At 43.4% G+C, this 19,864-nt stretch overlaps 1 protein-coding gene across 1 annotated transcript in view; it reads left to right on the plus strand.

Annotated features, from left to right (window-relative positions):
• Positions 1-19,864, plus strand: part of LANCL3 (LanC like 3) — a 104,009-nt gene that overhangs the window by 69,100 nt on the left and 15,045 nt on the right. Inside the window, exons 2-3 of the mRNA XM_032331307.1 lie at positions 15,611-15,734; positions 17,847-18,044. Coding sequence (XP_032187198.1) covers positions 15,611-15,734; positions 17,847-18,044 — 322 coding nt within the window. The remainder of the gene's footprint in view (positions 1-15,610; positions 15,735-17,846; positions 18,045-19,864) is intronic.

Here is a 19,864-nt window from a genome sequence, read left to right on the forward strand (position 1 = left end):
AAACTTGGAAGTCAGGTATGTGTTATGTTGTGATAGGAGGTCATTTGCAGCCGTGGAGAGGTAGGAAAAAATGAATCGGTGGAAAGTGAAAGAGGCAGAGTCCAGTGTCATCAAGAGAGAGAACACTACCTGGGGCCTGGTACATTTCTGGTCTAAGTATTTGACCGTTTGTAGTTTTGGCTGCCCTTAGATTCCAGGAACTCTCCAGCATCCTTCCAGAGAGCCAGGCAGCCCTGTGTGATTAGCAAGGTGGTGCCCCGCAGAAGAGGTAATGTACTTTTTCTGCAATTCATTTGCCCAGAAAGGGACAGATCTCACACACAAGACTTAGGAAGGCCCTTCTTCAGGACAGCTAGTAAGGTTAGTGTCTTATAACCAATGGATCTTGACATTCAGACAAAATGTATCAATGACCAGTGAAACCATTTCTTCTAGTACTTGACAGATACATTGTTCAATACCCTGATTTATTTTGCTATTAAAAATTATAGTTTGGGGGTGCTTGGGTGGCTCAGTGGGTTAAAGCTTCTGCCTTCGGCTCAGGTCATGGTCCCAGGGTCCTGGGATCGAGCTCCGCATCAGGCTCTCTGCTAAGCGGGGAGCCTGCTTCCCTCTCTTTCTGCCTGCCTCTCTGCCTACTTGTGATCTCTCTCTCTGTCAAATAAATACATAAAATCTTTTTAAAAAATACATTTTACACATAGCAATATGTACAAATCCTAAACGCATAATTTAGTGATATCACTGTATGACTCATATACTCACTCTCCAGATTAAGGAAAGGAACACTTCCATTATCGCAGAAATTTCCTTCATACCACTCAGTACCACTTGCCCCCAACCCCCAACAAAGGACTCGGGGCAGTAACCACCCTTCTGTATCACTGTAATTTGTTTTGCCTTCTTCTTGAACTTCATATAAATGGGGTCCTACAGCAAGTAGTCTTTTGTTCAACATGCTCATGAGATCCAGCTGCGTGGCCGCATGTGTCAGTGATTAGTTCTCTTTTTATTGTTGAGTAGCGTTCCATATTGTGAATATACCACAATTCATTCATTCATTCTTCCCTCAGAGGACATTTAGGGTGTTTCCAAGTCTTATGAATAAAGCCTGTGAATAAACTCTTGTGAGTTTATTCTGGCACAAAGTGGACCTACCTGCTTCTTTCCTTGGGCACTGATGAATTGTAGCAAAAGTTCAAATTATACATTTTTCCCAGTAATAAACATATCTATAAATTTATATAGATATATAGATCACATGCATGCACCTGCACAAATTTTGTCTTGAGTTGTTCCTTTCTGGTGTAATTAGGAGGGCTTATTTTGTAAGTACCTCTTCATAATTAATTAGACATTTAATGTACCTATCCATTTGACATAGAGACACGGAGCTACTCTCTCAGTATTGTGAGGATGCCTGCTTTGGTTGATTCAAAACTTGCTAAATGGTCAGTAGTATTTTGTGTTGCAACTAATGAAGCAAACTTATAGGAAAGGTACCTGGCATTAAACTTGTAACTGAAAGTCTAGTCTGTGACCAGGTATAAATACAGCAAAGCTACGTGAACCACATAAGATTAAGCCGAGTCCTTTGTTCCAACCACCTGTGCAATTTGCAATATTAAATAGTGCTAGATTTGCAATGCAAAGCCCTGTAAAGCAATGCCTGTGTCCCAGCATCATGAGTGGGGCTTTTTACAAAACAGGAATGTCCAGCCCTACCCCACCTCCCATAACATCTTGGTCTACAGTGGGGCCTTGGTTTTCAAACCCGTTCATGTAATTATAGGCTATAGCAGCTGGCCAGCAGAAAATTTCTTTCCTGTGTCCATCGTCACGATTCTGGTGATTACCCTCAGCTGAACACTGGTGCCTGTGAATGGATTTTATCTCCTGTTAAACTTTCCCCAGGCAATGTGAGATGAGGCATACAATTTACTCTTTATGAAGACAGCCACATTAAAATGATAACAAATGATGGAGAGTGGCTGAATAAGACATATTCAGGGTAATAAAATATGAAGCACAATATGAATTTATTCAGGCCAACCTTTATACTAGGCTAGGCTTTATACTTAAATACTGAATTTATTCAAGCTAGGCTTTATTTATACTAGGCTGTAATCTCCACTGATGGCAGGGATTTGTCTCTCTTGTTCACTGATGTTCTCCTGGTGAGCCATAGGAGGGCTCAGTGAATATGTACGGAATAAACCGTGTATAAGACAAGGACCTTATTTACTAACTTACACGGTTATAACTCCTGCTTTGCGTAGCACTGGCTATATATCCCAGGTGCTCCCCTCAGCCTCGCTAAGGACCAGGAAAAAGCCTCCTTAGCTCCATTCATTTGGCAGCGACCAACTTGGAATCTGTGGAAGCTCAAATCTAATGAAGAGGATTTGGGGACCTTCTCGTCCTTAACAGAGAAAAGGTGTCGATTTAATTCATTCTTCTGTCTTCAGCCACACAGCCGGCTCCTCCTAAGATTCTCTATTCCTTCTCTTTCCCTTACGCGTAAAATTAAGATCGAAATGAGCCACCATGACACTTATGTTCATCGTGGCCGCCTGACCCCTAACCAGGGGTGGTGGTGGCTGCTCCCTTCACATCTTCATGCGCAGATGACCCCAAATCTCCTTTTTCGGTGTGTCGGTTATGTAGAAAGTGATTTGATCTGAATTTTATAATCTGGCTCTCCTAAGATCCCTAGCTTAAACTTTCTGAATAGAAACCAGACAACAGGAAACCACAATCATTCTCCCTTGCAAGCACCTGAAGACCCATTGTCAGCATAACAAAACTACTTTGGACGAGATTACACAGAGGGTTCTCTACAATACCTATGTGAATACGAAGGGAGGAAAGAAAGTTATGCACATACTTACAAAACATATAAATCATGAACCAGAAAGGTCGTGGGAAGTCTCTTGGTCAGCAGTGTCATTTCATAGATGAAAACCATGAAGCCAAAGAGATTAAATCACTTGCCTGGGACCATATAATGACAAAGCCAGAATTTCTGAATTTCTTAGCCATGGTCACCCACCCCCCCCACCCCAGCAGCTTTAGGTTTCATTTTGCACACAGGGAAGGTACCACTCATGCCAGACCCACACTCTATCACACTGGTTCCTTCAGCCCCAAAGAACGGATTTACTAAAGTGCATTTTAAGATATTGGGGGGAAAAAGATCTAAGCAGTTTTAAAGAAACTCTGCCTTACCTCCCCTGTTTCTGACCTCCAAGGCAGCCATCAATCCTGTAGGCCCACACCAAAAAGCTTGGCAAAAGAAACCCTTTTGGCCTGTTCTGTCAGAAGTACCTAGGTGAAAGAGTTATTGAGCCTTAAAATGTCACAAGTTGTTCAGATATTATTCTTATATGGCCATTTTCACGAGTAGCTCTCCAAAGTGACAAAGTAGGCAGCCCGTAATATAATCGCTGAAGTTGAGGTGACACTAGTTCCTGGAAAAGCAGGTAATTGCTTCACAGCACTTGTTGCTGAGGCTCCCGCGGGCTTCCTCTCTGTCTTCCCAAATCGACTTTGAGGATTTCAAGATCTACTGTCATGGCAGCAGATGGGAGAGTGCCCATTGTCCTTGACCTAGAGCAGGATAAGTGGAAGGAGAAGGGAGATCATCCAGGGCTGTGACAGCAAAGGTGACAGCTTGCTCCCCAGGCTTTGTCTCTGGGCTCTAGGATAGCACTTAAGAAAAATCAATCACAACTTTGTGAGTGCCGCCGGGCCGGGGCTGGCAACTGCAGTTAAATTTGTCCACCTAAGACAACCTCACTTTAAAGAGCTGGGATACTAGATGTTTCCGTGGAAACAGGTACGTGTGGACAAAAACTGCTTTACAAGGAAATGAATGCTAGCCATCCTGTTAGGTTGGCACTTTCTGGCTACCAAGTTGATGTGAGTAACCCAATGAACAGTGACTTTTTAAAAATTAACATATAATATGTAACTCGTTTGAAGGGTACAGGTCTGTGATTTACCAGTTTTAGACAATTCACAGCACTCACCATAGCACATACCTTCCCCAGTGTCCATCACCCAGCCACCCCATCCCTGCCACCCCCTTCCCCTCCAGCAACCCTCAGTTTGGAACAGTGACTTTTATTTATTTATTTATTTTTAAAGATTTTATTTATTTATTTGACAGAGAAAGAGATCACAAGTAGGCAGAGAGGCAGGCAGAGAGAAGGGGGGAGGCAGGCTCCCTGCCAAGCAGAAAGCCCGATACAGGGCTCAATCCCAGGACCCCGGGACCATGACCTGAGCCAAAGGCAGAGGCTTAACCCACTGAGCCACCCAGGTGCCCCTGGAACAGTGACTTTTCGAAAGGGAATAATTTTTCTCTTGTAACAAGAGTCCGGAGATAGGTAGTCCTGGTTGGGATACAGAGATGCTCAATGATAGCCACAAACCCCAGGATCTTTTCTTTCTTCCCCATCATTTTTTGAATGTTGGCCTTTGATCCATGTGTTCATTGCCTAGGGTACAAAATGGTTGCTATAGCTCCAGGCCTCACATAAATATCCGAGACACCAAAAAAGAGGAAAGACAGGTAACAGCCAAGTCTATCCACTTTATTTCCATTTATCATGAAATAATAAGATTTCTAAGAAGCTCCTGCCCCGGAATATTTCCCCACTGATCAAAATGAGGCTACATAGCCAAGCCTAGCTTCAAGGAAGGCTGAGAATGGAGTATGTGGCAAGAGACAAAAAGATTGATGTGATTGGCTGAGGCTATTCACTATTTATACCCGAGAGCTAAACACAACTGTCACCCTAATAAAATTGAGATCTAGTTATCAAAGAATAAGGGGAGAGTGGGTGTTGAGTATCTAACTAATGGTGGAAGCCACAAATATGTAATCAGAATTCGCCTTTCCAAATAGGAAAGGCCTTTACCATATACCTGATTGTACTCAACTACTCATCTCTGTATTTTTGAATTCACTAGTGCAGCATTGTACACCTAGGAAGCACTTGAAAAAATGTCTGTTGAATCACAGTTTGAGAATACTGCAATGACTCATTCATTCAGCAGCGGCTTAGAGGAGGGTCTGATGTGAAATGTCAATTATGCATCTGGCATTCATAACGGAGCCGTTCACTTTAGAGGCATCAGGAGGCCAGAGACGACGGATACTCAAGTAGCCAGTATAGAGAGGCTAAAACAATTGCTAGTTCTTTAAGCTTTCTACTTAGGAAGAAAGTACATAAGAGAATATGCATCTTAACAATGCCTGGGACAGAGGACAGGTTAAACATGCATCATGATCTCATTGCAAAGGACCTTTGGCTTAGCCTGTGCAGAATGAAACCACTGAAACAGACCATCACAGCCACATCCCAGAATTAGAACCCAGATAGTTATAGACAGATTTGTAAATAGTTGTCATGAACTGTTGAATCACAAAATAAAAAAACACTCTTGCTGAGAGGCACATTAAAAACCAGTGCAACTCCTTGTTTTTTGTTTTTTGTTTTTGTTTTTGTTTTGTTTTCAGAAAAGGAAACTAAGGTCCAGAAGGTTTATGTGATTGGCCTAAAGTTACATAGTTCATGACAGAGACTTGTCTAGAAACCAGATAAACTTGAGAACTGTTTTCCAGAAGCAAAGAAACGTGGCTTGGGGTAAGTAGGACAGTGAAAGGCTCAGAGTGTGGGGATGAGAAAAGTAAATACACAAACATGAAGGGCCATCCATTCCCAGTTCGTAAATTAGAAGTTACAACAACTGAGAAATGCCAGCTGACACAAGCTGGTCCTGGAGTGGAACATGGGGCATGAGAGGTGAGCAATAGCAAGGTTCTTTTATGAGAGAGATCCGGAGTGATCCTGATCTCAAGGTCACTGGTGCTGAATGGTGGGAGTTGAGTGACTAATTGACCTTTGGATAGCTTCCATGTGTTGTGCATGTGCTTTATGCTAGGAATTGTGCAAAGTGTCCTATGCGGAACACTCTCAGCTATGCAGTGAGATGGGTAGGTCTTGTTGCTGCTTTTTACGAATGAGTAAACTGAGGCTTAGAAATTTTCAGAAGCACCCCCCCCACCCCATTTATCCACAGGGCATATGTTTTAAGCCCCCCAGTGGATGCCTGAAACCATGGATAGTACTGAACCCCATATACACGATGCTTTTCCCTATACATACCCAGCTGTAATAAAGTTTAATTTACAAATTTGGCACAGTAAAGGGTTAATATCAAAGCTAACAGTAAAATAGAACGATTACAACGAAAGAGAGCAATATAAGTTCTACAAATGTGGTCTCTCTCCGAATACCGTATTATCCTTCACTCACCCTTCTTGTGCTGATGGGAGATGGTAAGACGTCGATGTGATGAGGGAAGGTGAGTGACGGAGGCACTGTGACTTAGTGATAGGCCACTGTTGCCTTCCGATGATTCATCAGAAGGAGGATCACTTCTTTGGGACCCTGCTTGGCTGAGGGTGACTGACACCACAGGAAGCAAAACCTCAGATATGGGGAGATTTGCTGGTTAAGTAACTGCTTCAACCCATCATGCTAGAAAGTGGGGAAGCGAAGTCTGGAACTCGGGTCTGTCTGACCTCAAAGCCCCTATTTTTCTATCATCCTGCTCTGCCCCTTCTTTCGTTCCAGAGCCAAACAAGAGCCAGTATGGAGCCCCGAGGAGCCTCAGGGGTCAGTCACCTGGTACAGTGCCGTGCAGTGGGTTCTCAGACCAGCAGCGCGCCCACCGCCTGAGAGCTTGTTACCAACGAGACCGCAGGCCCCGTTCCACAGCTGAGGAGTCAGACTCTCTGAGGGGAAGGCTCAGGAGGCTGTGTTCTAGCTAGCTGGCTAGGTGATTTTAAAGCACCCTAAAATTTAAGAAGCCTTGACTTAGCAGGTAGATTTTAGTGCAGTCTCTTTCTGTTAAAGGTCAGGAGGCACACCTGGGGAACTTCGTCAGTTAAGCAGCTGACTCTTGATTTCTGCTCAGGTCATGATCTCAGGGTCATGAGATCGAGTCCCGCTCTGGGCTCCATGCTGGGCATGGTGCCTGCCTAAGATTCTCTTCTCCCTGAGAGGGGAACCCTCTTGCACTGTTGGTGGGAATGCAAAGTGGTGCAGCCCCTCTGGAAAACAGTATGGAGTTTCCTCAGAAAGTTAAGAGTAGAGCTACCTTATGACCCAGCAGTCGCAGTACTGGGTATTTATCCAAACGATACAAACAGTGACTCGAAGGGGCACGTGCACCCCAATGTTTATGGCAGCAATGTCCACAATAGCCAAAACACTGAAAGAGCCCAGATGTCTATCAACAGATGAATGGATAACAAAGAGGTGGCGTATATACAGTGGAGTGTTCTACAGCCATCAGAAAGAATGAATCTCGCCATTTGCAACGACATGGCTGGAACTAGAGGGCATTACACTAAACGAAGTCAGTCAGTCGGAGAAAGACCATATGATTTCTCTCATATGTGAAATTTAAGAAACAAAATAGAGGATCATAGGAGAAAGGAGGGAAAAATGAAACAAGATGAAATCAGAGAGGGAGACAAACCATAAGAGACTCTTTTTTTTTTTTAAGATTTTATTTATTTATTTGACAGAGAGAGATCACAAGTAGGCAGAGAGGCAGGCAGAGAGAGAGAGAGAGGGAGGGAAGCAGGCTCCCTGCTGAGCAGAGAGCCCGACGTGGGACTCGATCTCAGGACCCTGAGATCATGACCTGAGCCGAAGGCAGCGGCTTAACCCACTGAGCCACCCAGGCGCCCCCATAAGAGACTCTTAATCTCAGGAAACAAACTGAGGGTTGCTAGAGGGGAAGGGGGGTGGGGATGGGGCATGGGGCAACTCGTTGACGAGCATTAAGGAGGACACGTGATGGGATGAGCACTGGGGGTTGTATGCAACTGATGGATCACTAAATTCTGTCTCTGAAATTAGTAACACAGTATATGTTAATTAAAAAAATATCCTTTAGGACGTCTGGGTGGCTCATTCGTTAAGTGGCTGCCTTCAGCTCAGATCATGATCCCAGGGTCCTGGGATGGAGCCCCACATTGGGCTCCCTGCTCAGCAGGAGGCCTACTTCACCCTCTCCCACTCCCCCTGCTTGTGTTCTCTCTCTCTCTCTCTCTCTCTCTGGCAAATAAATAAATAAAATCTTAAAAACATAAAAAAATTTAATTTTAAAAATGTAAATAAACAATTTTAAAAATCCTTTCTCCCTTTCCCTCTGCCCTTCCTCCCCTAAAAAAAAAAAATGAGGAAACAAGAGTTCTGATGACTGAGCCATGGTTACTGGGGCAGAGTAGGATCTCAAGCCCAGGCCTCCTGAATCCCAGGGCAGTGTACTGTCTGCTGTGTTCTATGATTTCTCCTTGACTGTCCTACAATATGTGCACTGGTGCCGGTGCTGGAAACACTGGATGAGGTTCAGTGGACCTCTGACCCAGCCCAGCATACCCATTCATGTGGCATATCCGGTTTCTCCCTCCACTCCCCTATGAGTCACACCAAGCGTGTTTCCCTATACCTGAGAGTATCTTTTGTTTGGGAGGTCTTTTGTTCTTCCTCCCTTTAGCTTTTCTCTTCTTCTTCATCATGATCGTCGTCATCATCATCATAGTATTATTATTATTTTGCTTTAAGAACTATTTTTGCATTTGTTCACTATTTCATAGCAGTGATTCTCAAACTTGAGCATACTTTGGAATCACCTGGGGAGCTTTTAAAAAAATCCTGATGCCTGGGTCTCACACCCAGATTGTCTCCTGTATTTGGTTTGGGGTGTGGCCAGGGCATCAGGATTTTTAAAAGCTCCCCAGGTGATAGCACTGTGCAGGCAACCATCGGCAACTGCTTTTTTATGAGTCTCACCAAGACCTGAGGAGGTAGGGGGGCAAGTCCTTCTGATGCCCTTTCCATAGATAAGGAAGCTCGGGCTCTGAGACATTCAGTATCTTACAGAAAACAGTGACATCATCTAGTGGCACTTGGTGCCGACTGGGTTACCAGGTAGTTGTAATAAATCTTTAAAGCCAGCAGTCAGTCTGCAAGAATGGGGTAAAATCTGTTTGTCTTTTCTGGCTTCCAGTGTTTTCTGGGCTCATGTTTCATGAGAAGAGGAAAGAAGCAACTTTGGAATGGTGTCTGGAACCAAATGTTTATAACTGGAATTCCCTGCTGAATGCCTTTAATAACTAGAAGATAATCACTAACTAGAGCATCCCCCCTCCCGTTCCTCATCACCCAGCGTAATAATGGTCAGGGAACATCAGGAAAACCAGATGGAAGGAACTTGCTCATTCTGCACCAGCACACGTGCCCTGTTTGGAGACTAATTAAGAAAATAACAAACCTGGCCGCATTGGCTAGACGAACTCTCCACTGGGGTTTGTAAATTTGGACACGTTTTTCCTACACACAGCATATTGGAAGAGAATTTCCCGTTGTTGCTGCTTCTCTTCACGGAGTATTCTGATGATTTAAATTATGGTGTGCAGTGTTTCTTGCCAGGTGCTCTCTCTTACTTCTGTGAATGTCTTTGGGAACTTACTACAGTTCCTTCAGTTTATCTTTCACCCTTCCCAGGAGAAATCCTCGGCTGCAACCAGCCTCTCTATTCCCATAATCCCTTGCTACTTCAGGTGCTCTCCCTGGACCAGCAGCAGCAGCACCATCTGGGAGCTTGTTAGAAATGTGGAATCCTGGTCCCATCCCAGAGCGACTGAATCAGAATCTGCATTTTAACAAGAGCACCAGGTAATTTGTATGCTGTGGTTTGAGAGACATTGCTCTAATACCCAGAGTTTTCCCCACCATCCCACAACTTAAAATGCCCACCCTTCCAGCTACTTCTATTTCCCTACTTCCTACTTGTCCTTCAAAGCTTAACTCGGATCCCTCTCCATCTGTGAGGCCCCCAATATTTACTGCCCCCACCTTATCCCCCTATAGGTCATGACTTTTCGAATCAAAACAAATGTTGAATGTTTCATTGTTTAAATAGTTCAAGTATAAGGTTGAATGTTTCATTGTTTAAATGGTTCAAGTATTATTAGTGTGTTTGTTTAGAATGTTAGAAATTTTGTGTTTTGCAAAATTACACTGTAAACAACAGTAGCTGACACACTTAAGCTAATCATAACCAGTAATAACAATGATCAGTCAGGTTAGACCAGGTTATGTTGCAATAAGCAGAACCTCCAAGTCTTAGTGACTAAAAAGAACAACATTCCGTTTCTTGCTTATAGCATATGTCCAGTGTGGGCAGCTGGGGACTCTATACCAGGTTTTCTTAATCTGGACCCAGGCTGATGGAACCTCCAAAGACTGGAGATTCAGTGGTTTCATTGGTGGAAGCCTGCAAAAATTACCTGCTTCTTAGTGGGTTTTGCTGTAGAGCAGTACACATTGTATTTGCACACATTCCACTGGCAAAATAAATGACACGTCTCTGTCCAATTTCAAGAGAGCCAGGAAGTACAATCTCACCCTAGACCTAATAGAAAATCTGGAATATTGGTGAAAAGCCTTTGCATCTATTACAAACAACAATGATAACTCTAGGGGCACCTGGGTGGCTCAGTGTGTTAAGCCTCTGCCTTCGGCTCAGGTCATGATCTCAGGGTCCTGGGATCGAGTCCCGCATCTGGCTCTCTGCTCAGCGGGGAGCCTGCTTCCTCTTCTCTCTGCCTGCCTCTCTGCCTACTTGTGATCTCTGTCTGCCAAATAAATAAATAAAATCTTTTAAAAAAAAAAAACAATGAAAACTCTAAGACACTGTTTACCATTTCCTCACCGGGAGAAAAGGCAGAATACAAAGCAGGGGATTACATGTGGACAGAAAAATGAAGAAATCTGAAAGTAAAAATAGAATTTAATAGATAAACATATAAGGACGGCACTTCCTTAATCTTTCTTTTTTAAAAATTAGTCTAATTATTAAGATTACATCTTCCCCCAGAAGATGTGCCTTGCACAGGCTTTGCACAAAATAGGAATTATTCGATTCATCAAAATCTCTTTCCTGCTTGAAAGCTATCCCTTAGCCCTGTCATGTATCTTTAAGCTTCTTCTCCCTCAAAGGAGTTTCCCTCAGTTTTTGTCTTCTCAGTGTTTGAGGTAAACCTCCACCCATTCCAGAGATCTTCTGAAAGCCTGCCTCTTCTCTGTGACCTAGTAGGTTCCAACCAAACCACAACCCCCAAAAGGCATAAAAAGTATTTTAAAAAAAAGACAAAAAACCTAGCCGATTGTGAATATTGACTTTGTACAATAAAGTTTCCCTAACTTTTTAATTTGAAATTATTTGCATTGAGAATTTTTAAAAATGAGTCTCCTTTTGGGGATGAGATATTTTTCCCTGCTTCACCATGGTGTGCACAGGAAACTTAGGATTGTCTCTGGCTCTCTCCTGGGATGTGCTCTGCAGTGCTATATCTTTTACTGGCCCTAAACCCTGAGACAGGAGACACATCTTTAAGGCTTCCATCTCCCCAATTCCAGGAGGGAGCAGAGGGCACACATCCTAGCTATCTATAAATCCCCAAACCTATCTGGTGGATCATAAGACCTCTCCTAAGGCTTGGCACAAGGTGGAGTAGGAATGAAAGCCGGAACTCCATACTGACTTTCAACTTCCTGGTTTCCTTTCTGTGTCAACTCTTCCTACCTTAAACAGCTTTTAGTTCCATCCTGACTCTGTATGTCCTTCAACAGTATTCTTTATGGTATCAGCTTTAAGTTGGAAAATACCCAGGTTCTGACAACTCAAAAGCTTTTTCCTCAAAGCTTTTGTCTGTGGGCGTCATGTCATTTTGATATTCCTTAGTAGTCAAATGACTTGTTTCTTTTCTCTGAGCAGAAGCCCAGACTGCCATGTATGGTGGTAGACAAAGAATTGGGGCCAAATAAATTGCTGGAGGGAAACACATAAATTAATATCAGATTCTTACTGTGTGTTTGGTGCGATCTAGGAGTGGCTTTCTGCATTCCGTGTAGATGAGCAATCACACACTCAGGACATTTTGGACCATTGCTTGATCACGTTGGCAATGGTTGATCTATAGCTACCAAAGACCTCCACTTCAGAGGGCCTGTGGGCAGGCTTGCCTGGGAAAGAGGCCTGTGGTGAAGGAAGCTTTCTGGGCTTGTTCATTTCATCCATTTCCTTAATGAAAGTCTCTGCTGGTCATGGAGATGGCTCAGTTACCATACAACCCTCAGGTGGGGTGAAGAAACATAGCATGGGCTTGAACTTCCTCTCAGCTCTTCAAATGCAGAGCCCAACCCCATAGGAACTATTTCACCACAGACACCTCTGTGTGAGGATCGGTGAAGGGAATCAGTTCAACTAATGAAACTTTAAATCAAACTTGCTTTGTATTTTTGAGGTATCATAATTTATTTTAAATCAACGTAGAAGACAATTTATTTGAAGAACCAAATCCATCCAAGATAACAACGCACACATAGGCCTTAGGTGCTACAAATACAAGAGAGGGAATTTGGGTTTGTTTCGGCAAAGGCCTGATGGGCAGGGAGGCCCTCTCTGCCATCTCATCACTCCCCCCCCTCCCCCCACTGCAAATGCCACTTCCTCATTCCCTGGGCCTTGTTGTTTCTGAAGCACCGTGGCCCTCTTCTCAGAAACACGGACGCCATCTTAGAGGTAGTGTGTGTGCTTAAGAGCACGTTCCTGTGTGTTGTCTCCGGGCTGAAGAGATGCCTGAGAGAGCAGACAGATGAGGAAAGGACAAGCCCCTCCCACCGCATCTCTTCTTTCTGTGCTATTTGCTCAGGGGGAAGAAAACTGCACGCTCTTCCTCAGTATTCCTCCTCCACACACTTTTGAGGAGCACTGTTTTCACTTTTTATTTGCTGATCAATGAGCCCAAGGGTAGGTCTTGTCTGTTCCCAGAGATAAAGAACTGCATGCATAACTGGTCTTTATCCAGCCAAACTAGCACCGTTTCTCTTTGTTTTTCACAGTGTTTCTGAGAGATAAGAGGAAACCATGCAGACATGATGCATGACCAGGGAGGTTTTGAAATACTTTGTAAACTCTATTCTGAGCTGTGGATTAGGGATGGAAAGAAAGGAAGAGGGCACCACATGTAATCTAAGTTGATTTTTTTTCCTGCATTTAAAACAAGCACGTGAACACACACACACACACACACACACACACACACACACACATGCAGAGAGAGAGAGAGAGAAAAACATGAATAAATGCTCAGCTGAGGAAAGAATAAGCTGATTTTCAATTAGTAGCATAAAAGTAAAATAAGGAGAATTTTAGTAATTCCAATGAATACGTACCCTGAAGATTCAATGATCTTTTCCTATCGAAGAAATATTTCTTTTCATATGGATTCAGGACCGATATTGGTAGACAGAACCTAAGTTCATCTGAAGAGCCAGATATAATGCCAGGAAGATGTGGGTTGGGACCAGGTTAGAGTCCTATGAAATGCATGCTGTTCGAGGCTCTTAGCATGTTTCTGAGAGCAGGCCAACCTGGAGGCGTGGTTGGAGGGGGAATAGAAGCTTTTAAGTAGAGCAAGACTCAATGTAACATCAGCTAGCACTGATAAAGGCACAAAGAGAAAGGTGTTTTCAACAGCAAATGAAAATTTAGGGTAGCAATTTGAATAGAGGCAGGGTAGAAAATCCTTTAGGAGAAATTTGCTGCTCAGCTCTGCTCAGACCCAAGGTTGAGCCTTGAAATGATGGCAGTGATGTCTGGGAAGATAGAGTCTTCGGGAATTTTAGGCAGAAAGGAGGAGTACAGCCAAGAGACAGAGGTAGGTTGCTTATAGAAGGTAAATTTAAGTTGAAAGCCACAACATCATTATTGCTGAGCAACCAGAAGGAAATGAGTTAGTAAAGTCTTGGTGAAGCTGAACCGTGCTTCCTTGTCTGTATTACGTACTCTGCATTACTCTGTCCACCCTTAAGCTCATGGACTTAAATTGCTCTATGGTAGACTTTTGGCTATATCTTATCTCCAGTGCTGGAAGTGAGTTCCCTGTAGGGAAAAAAACATGTCCCAGGTTTTCTAAAATTTCCCCCATAATACCGGGTATAGGACCTCACTGGAATGGTCACTCAGTAAGTGTTAATTTGGCAGAATTAATTAACGAACAGCCTCCTCTTTATGTAATTAATTTTCCAAATTAATTGCTAGATTGGAGGAGGCCAAAATCTGGATTATATTTTGCCCTTCTCATGTTGAGTAGATCAGAGGAGCAAAACCCTGCAAAGAAAGAAAAGGAAGCAGGGGGGAGAGGGAAAGAAAAAAATCAGTAGTACTTTATTTCAGAAGGAATTGGTGAGTATAATGGTAGATACCAGGCAGAAAGATTTGGTGTGTGAGTCTTAGGAGAGGGGCCAAAATCCAACGGACTTTTCTTTGATCTTAGAGTCATTCCATCAGACCAAGGCTGAACTTCAGATGATTCTTGAAGGGGCAGGTAGGGGGCAGACAATGGCCACGGTTATTCTGACTGGTACTTTCCTGGTACAGGAGTGCGTTTCCGGAAGGTTGGCTTCATGAGAGCAGAGGTCTTAGCTGTCTTTTCTTTGTCATACCTCCAGCATCTAGAACAGCTTTCCTGCCATGCAGTAGGGGCTTAAGAAATAATTGTGGAATGAGGGGAAAGAGGAGGGCTCTGCTTTTCATGCCAGTAAAAACCTGGCACTTATTTACTTCCAGAGGCCCCCTCAGGTTCGGTCTTAGGAACTGAGGATACCAAGAAGGTGAGAAGCCATAGTCTTGGGGCATCTTGATTATCTAGTAGAGAGAGACAGGGACAGAGGCATAACACCCCAGGTGGTAAGTGCTCCCCCAAAGAGTCATGGTGAGATAGAAGGAATGAGCCAGAGGGAGGTGGGCGGAACCTCTCATGCCTAAGTAGAATTCTAATAAACTCAACACTACTTTGTAGGCTCGAGAACATTTTCATCTCTAGGGTCCTAAAATGGACCGTGGGTAGATTGAGTGAAATGTGGAAGCCCGCAAGTCATTGTGTGTCAGTCATCTTCTATTCAGAGTACGTTTGACATTGGAATTGAGTTTTGCCTTGGTACTTACTGGACTTTGGTTTCATTCTGGGGTGCAAAGGCCACCGTCTGTCATGCAGCAGCCTGTTGTAGCACTGTGGCTTTATAAGCAGTCTAAATGACACAAACCGAAGGTCCGTTGTCTGGGCCAGACCTGCGCCGCACACTGGGAGTGACAGCTTTGTTAAGCATGAGCCATTAGGCCCAGTCTTTGTTCTTCTCTTGTGCAAGTTCTTGTTCCTGTGACAAGGATTAATAACATGACCACAGTAAAGTGGTCTTGGCATTTTATAAAAGCCTGGGGCAATAAAAGTGTGTGTTTCCCATCAACACAGCAAATTTTCTGAAGAGAGTGGATAAACTTGACAACAAAAAGAGAATCAGTTATTTAAAAAAAGAAGTCACTGCTGGCTAAGCTTGTTTTTGTAAGAGGAAAAGGATTTGGGGAATATGCTGATGGACCTTAATGAAAAAATCCAGTGTCTGTGGAAAAAAAGAAGATCTTGATTTGACTTTTGCTTCTTGATTTCCTTACTTAGGTACTGACCCCAGCACAGATCAAATCAATTTGCCAGGCGATTCTGGACTCTGGGAAGCAGTATGCCATGAAAAAAAGGAAACCATTCCCTCTGATGTATTCTTACTATGGAACTGAGTACTTGGGTGAGTGAAAGTGTTGGCAAAGCCCTCTAATATCCACACTGACTAAAAACTAGAAGATTCCATTTTTGTTATAGGTCATCACTATTCATTTAACTAGAAACACTTAAAAATGCTGTGTAAAACCAAATATTGACAGATTCTACAAATCACAATTTAATGTTTGTTCTCATAGTCTGACAGAAAGGTATTTTAATGATTTGCTTTCACTAAAGACTGAAGTCCATATTCTAGATTGTGAGTTCATGGGCTGAATGTCACCAAAAGTTTGTGACTGGTTTACACATTCTTTGCCAATGGTGCCTCAGCACAGGGGAACAGGATGAAGCCACTGACATTTCCAAGTGTTTAATATTCGTGGATTAATAACAGACTCCTGATTCATAATGGCTACTTTTGTGATAAGAGGCCTGGAGAGTGAAGATTAGTTACTCCCCTCTTGAATCTCTCAGTGGCTGCCCATCACTCCTGAGTGTAACTTACAGGCCCCCCACTTTGCAGATCTCCCTTTCGTGGTTCTGCCCTGCCTAACCTCCTACAAGCAAAGTGCCCTCAGATCTTCCAAGTCTTTGTGCCTGTTGCTTTTGCCAGAATGCCCGGCCTCCCCCAACCCCTTCAACTTAGCTGGAATACTTACACCTAGACTTCAAGGCTGATCAAACATCAGAGCTGTGGAGAAACTTTGTGCTTTTGGAAAAAGGGTTTATTGAGTCCTCTCTGGAGAACCATTTACACATTTCAGGCTTTACCCTGAAGCAAAATCGGTTAGTGTCAGGTCACCCTGCTACACGTTTGCTGGAGCCTTCCTTTATCACATCACACTGTAATCAGTGGTTCGCCTGTCCAACCGCCTCAGCGGGCTTCATGCCTCTTCAGGAGGAGGACTTTTGCCCACTCATCTTTGTGATCCCCGGACATTTGCCAATGACCCGCACATAAGGAGGGTGCCCAACTTCGCCAGCGAGCGTACAGACTAGAAGTTCTCTGAGAGTTTTCTCCAAGGAGCTTTAAGTTCCTATCTGACTTTCTCTAGAATCAGACCTTGAGATAAAGATTTGGGTATTAATTAATGGCTTATTTGGGAGGTGATCCTTGAAAGTGTCGCTAAAGGAATGAAGAGGTGAGATAGGGTAGAGAAAGAGGTTAATAAGGGATGTAAGAGTGAACAGCTGTGGATAACTGAGGCTTAGTTCTATTCGGGACCCTGAAGACTATCTAGAACATGCCTCAGAATTGTTGTACCTCACTGGTGAGGGAGCTGAGATATTCATCTACCAACTCCCTGCTTCCTGGGTGAAGGGCTGTTCCCAGACCTGTTAATTCCCTAGGATTTCAGTCCTGCCCCTGTGGGCTGGGCATACCCTTGTGGCCAGAGAAAACCTCAGGCAGAAGGATAAATGCTTGAGGTAGAAGGTGAGGAGGAGAAGTGCCCCAGAATGGTGAGTGTGGGCGAGGTGATGGGCAGGGCACTGGCAGTGTCTGCTAGAGTTCCTTAATAGAGCTATTCCTTTCACTATCTGTCTTCTTAGAGAAATTAACATTCTAGCCATTTACATGTATAGCACAAATCAGATTGCTATCTAATGCATAAATATTTTCCTGGGAAGCTTTTTTACCCAACAAAAATCCAGTGAAAGAAAGGTACCTTCAAGTATTATGACTAAATTTTAGGAAGAATTTTTATTTTATTTTATTTATTAGGGGGGGCATTTTTATCCCCTATTAAAAAGTTTTATTTATTGGAGGGGCAAAGGGAGAGAGAGAGACTGTTAGTTAGACCTCTTGTTGAGTGCAAAGCCTGATGCAGGGCTTGATCTCAGGACCCTGAGATCATGACCTAAGCTGAAACCAAGAGTTGGATGCTTAACTGACCCGAGCCACCTAGGCGCCCCGGAAGAATCATTTTTTACTGGACAAAACTGAGGCCATTTTTGGAGAGTTCAAGTGCCTGAGTGCAAAGAGAAAGCTTTACTGTTATGGAGTTGAGTTTACTGTGTCTGCCTTCAAGTAATATTGCCATTCTTTTTTTTTTAATACTATGATTATCTTTTCCCTAAATTAAATGAGCTGTGCTCCCAGTTATGTGAATTAATTATGCTTTGTTTCTTGATACAGGAGCAGCTCATGGCCTGTCGTCCATTCTCCAGATGCTTCTGTCTTACCACGAGCACCTCAAGCCCTCTGATCAGGAGCTGGTGTGGCAGAGCGTGGACTTCCTCATGGAGCAGGAACAGAACTGCAACTGGCCGCCTGAGCTCGGCGAGGCCATCGAGAGAGAGAACGAGCTGGTGCACTGGTGCCACGGAGCCCCAGGTCTCACCCACACTATTATCTGAAAACATTAGCCAAAGAGAGCTGTCTTTTCTGAGGAGTCAGGGTATTTCTCCTGTTAGGTCATCACTACATGAGCTAAAAAGGTCGAGACGAAGTTTGTCAAACCAAAAAAAGTCTTGATCTGTAAAGGATCTTCAGAACAGATGTTGTAATTTTTTAAAAAATTTTTATTTATTTGACACAGAGAGAGAAAGCGAGAGAGGGAACACAAGCAGGGGGAATGGGAGAGGGAGAAGCAGACCCCCCACTGAACAGGAAACCCGATTCGGGGCTCGATCCCAGGGTCCTAGGGATCATGACCTGAGCCGAAGGCAGCCACTTTAACAGCTGAGCCACCCAGGCGCCCTGATGCTGTAATTTTAAAAATATATGATCTATAGCTCTTTGTGTATAGGTTAAACTAGCACTGTCCTATAACATATAATATGAACCACATAAGAAATTAAATTTTTAGTAGCCCCATTAAAAATGTAAACAGAAACTAGTGAAAGGAATCTTAATAGTATATATTTTATAACCCAGTATACCCCAAGTATTATTTCCACATGCAACCAATTTAAAACTCGACATATTTCAGTTTTTTCCATATTAAAGTGTTTGAAAGCTAGTGTATATTTTATATTAACACCCCATCTCAATTCCCACTAGCCACATGGCAAGGGCTCAATATCTGTGCGGAACAGTATAAATCTGGAGGCTGTTAATTCAAGATGTGTGCCCTGGACCAGGGGCAGGGGCAACGTGGGAGCTGGTTAGAAATGCAGAACCTCAGGCTCCATCCCAGACGCACTGAATCAGAATCTGCATGTTAACAAGATCCCTGCATGATTTATATGCACATTAAAGTTCGAGATGCACTATTCCATAATTTTTCAATGAGGATTTCCATCATCACCTAATAAAAAGTCTAGAGAACTGAGGAGCCATCTGCAGTGAACTCTCTGGAATTGAGCCTAGAAACTTATCAGACTCCATCTCCTTTTTTTTCCTTCCTTCCTTCCTTCCTTTCTTTCTTTAAATCCCATTATACTGTTAATTAGGCTTCCTGAGGAACAATCTGAAAGAAATTAAATTCAAATAAATCAATTAATTTCAGTTGATTGGCCAAGGGAGAGATTGAAAATACCAAAATAACACAAAAGTTTTGGATTAGGAGTCAATTTAATTTTCTTTTCTTTGTCAAAGATTTTATTTATTTATTTGAGAGAGAGAATGAGAGTCAGCAGGAGGAGGGCCAGAGGGAGAAGCAGGCTCCCCGCTGATCAGGGAGCCTGGCACAAGGCTCAGTCCCCGGACTCCGGACTCCGAGATCATGACCTGAGCCAAAGGCAGACGCTTAACTGACTGAGAGCCACCCTGGTGCCCCAGGAGTGGATTTAATTTTCAAGGCTATGCTTCAGTGCCATGATATATTCGATTTCTCTTTAGTCTGTTACCTGATTTTTATGATTTCCTTTCCACTCCTTACCTAATTAATCTTCTGTAATCCAACTGCAATTTCATTTTCTCTTCAATACAGTTTGAGTTGAAGAGGAAGTTTTAGCTCCCTGGCCATGCTCTCTCCGCGGGCCACATTCACCTAAGGAAGGGACTTCAAAGCCTCTTGTGTGTGCTCGTACCAGCGCGTTGCGCATTACATCCAGGCTAATTCCCGCTGGTGATGACTTGAGCCCATTTCTTCTGGCTTTGAACTTTCTGGAGAAAAACAAGTTATTTACCATTCTGGAAATGATATCGCTTCATGTTAGGCTCAGCACTCCCATATCCCATTTCCCTTTAATCATTCTCAGGGATGGTAT

This window comes from Mustela erminea, chromosome X, assembly GCF_009829155.1.
Source record: "Mustela erminea isolate mMusErm1 chromosome X, mMusErm1.Pri, whole genome shotgun sequence".
Lineage (NCBI taxonomy): Eukaryota > Metazoa > Chordata > Mammalia > Carnivora > Mustelidae > Mustela > Mustela erminea.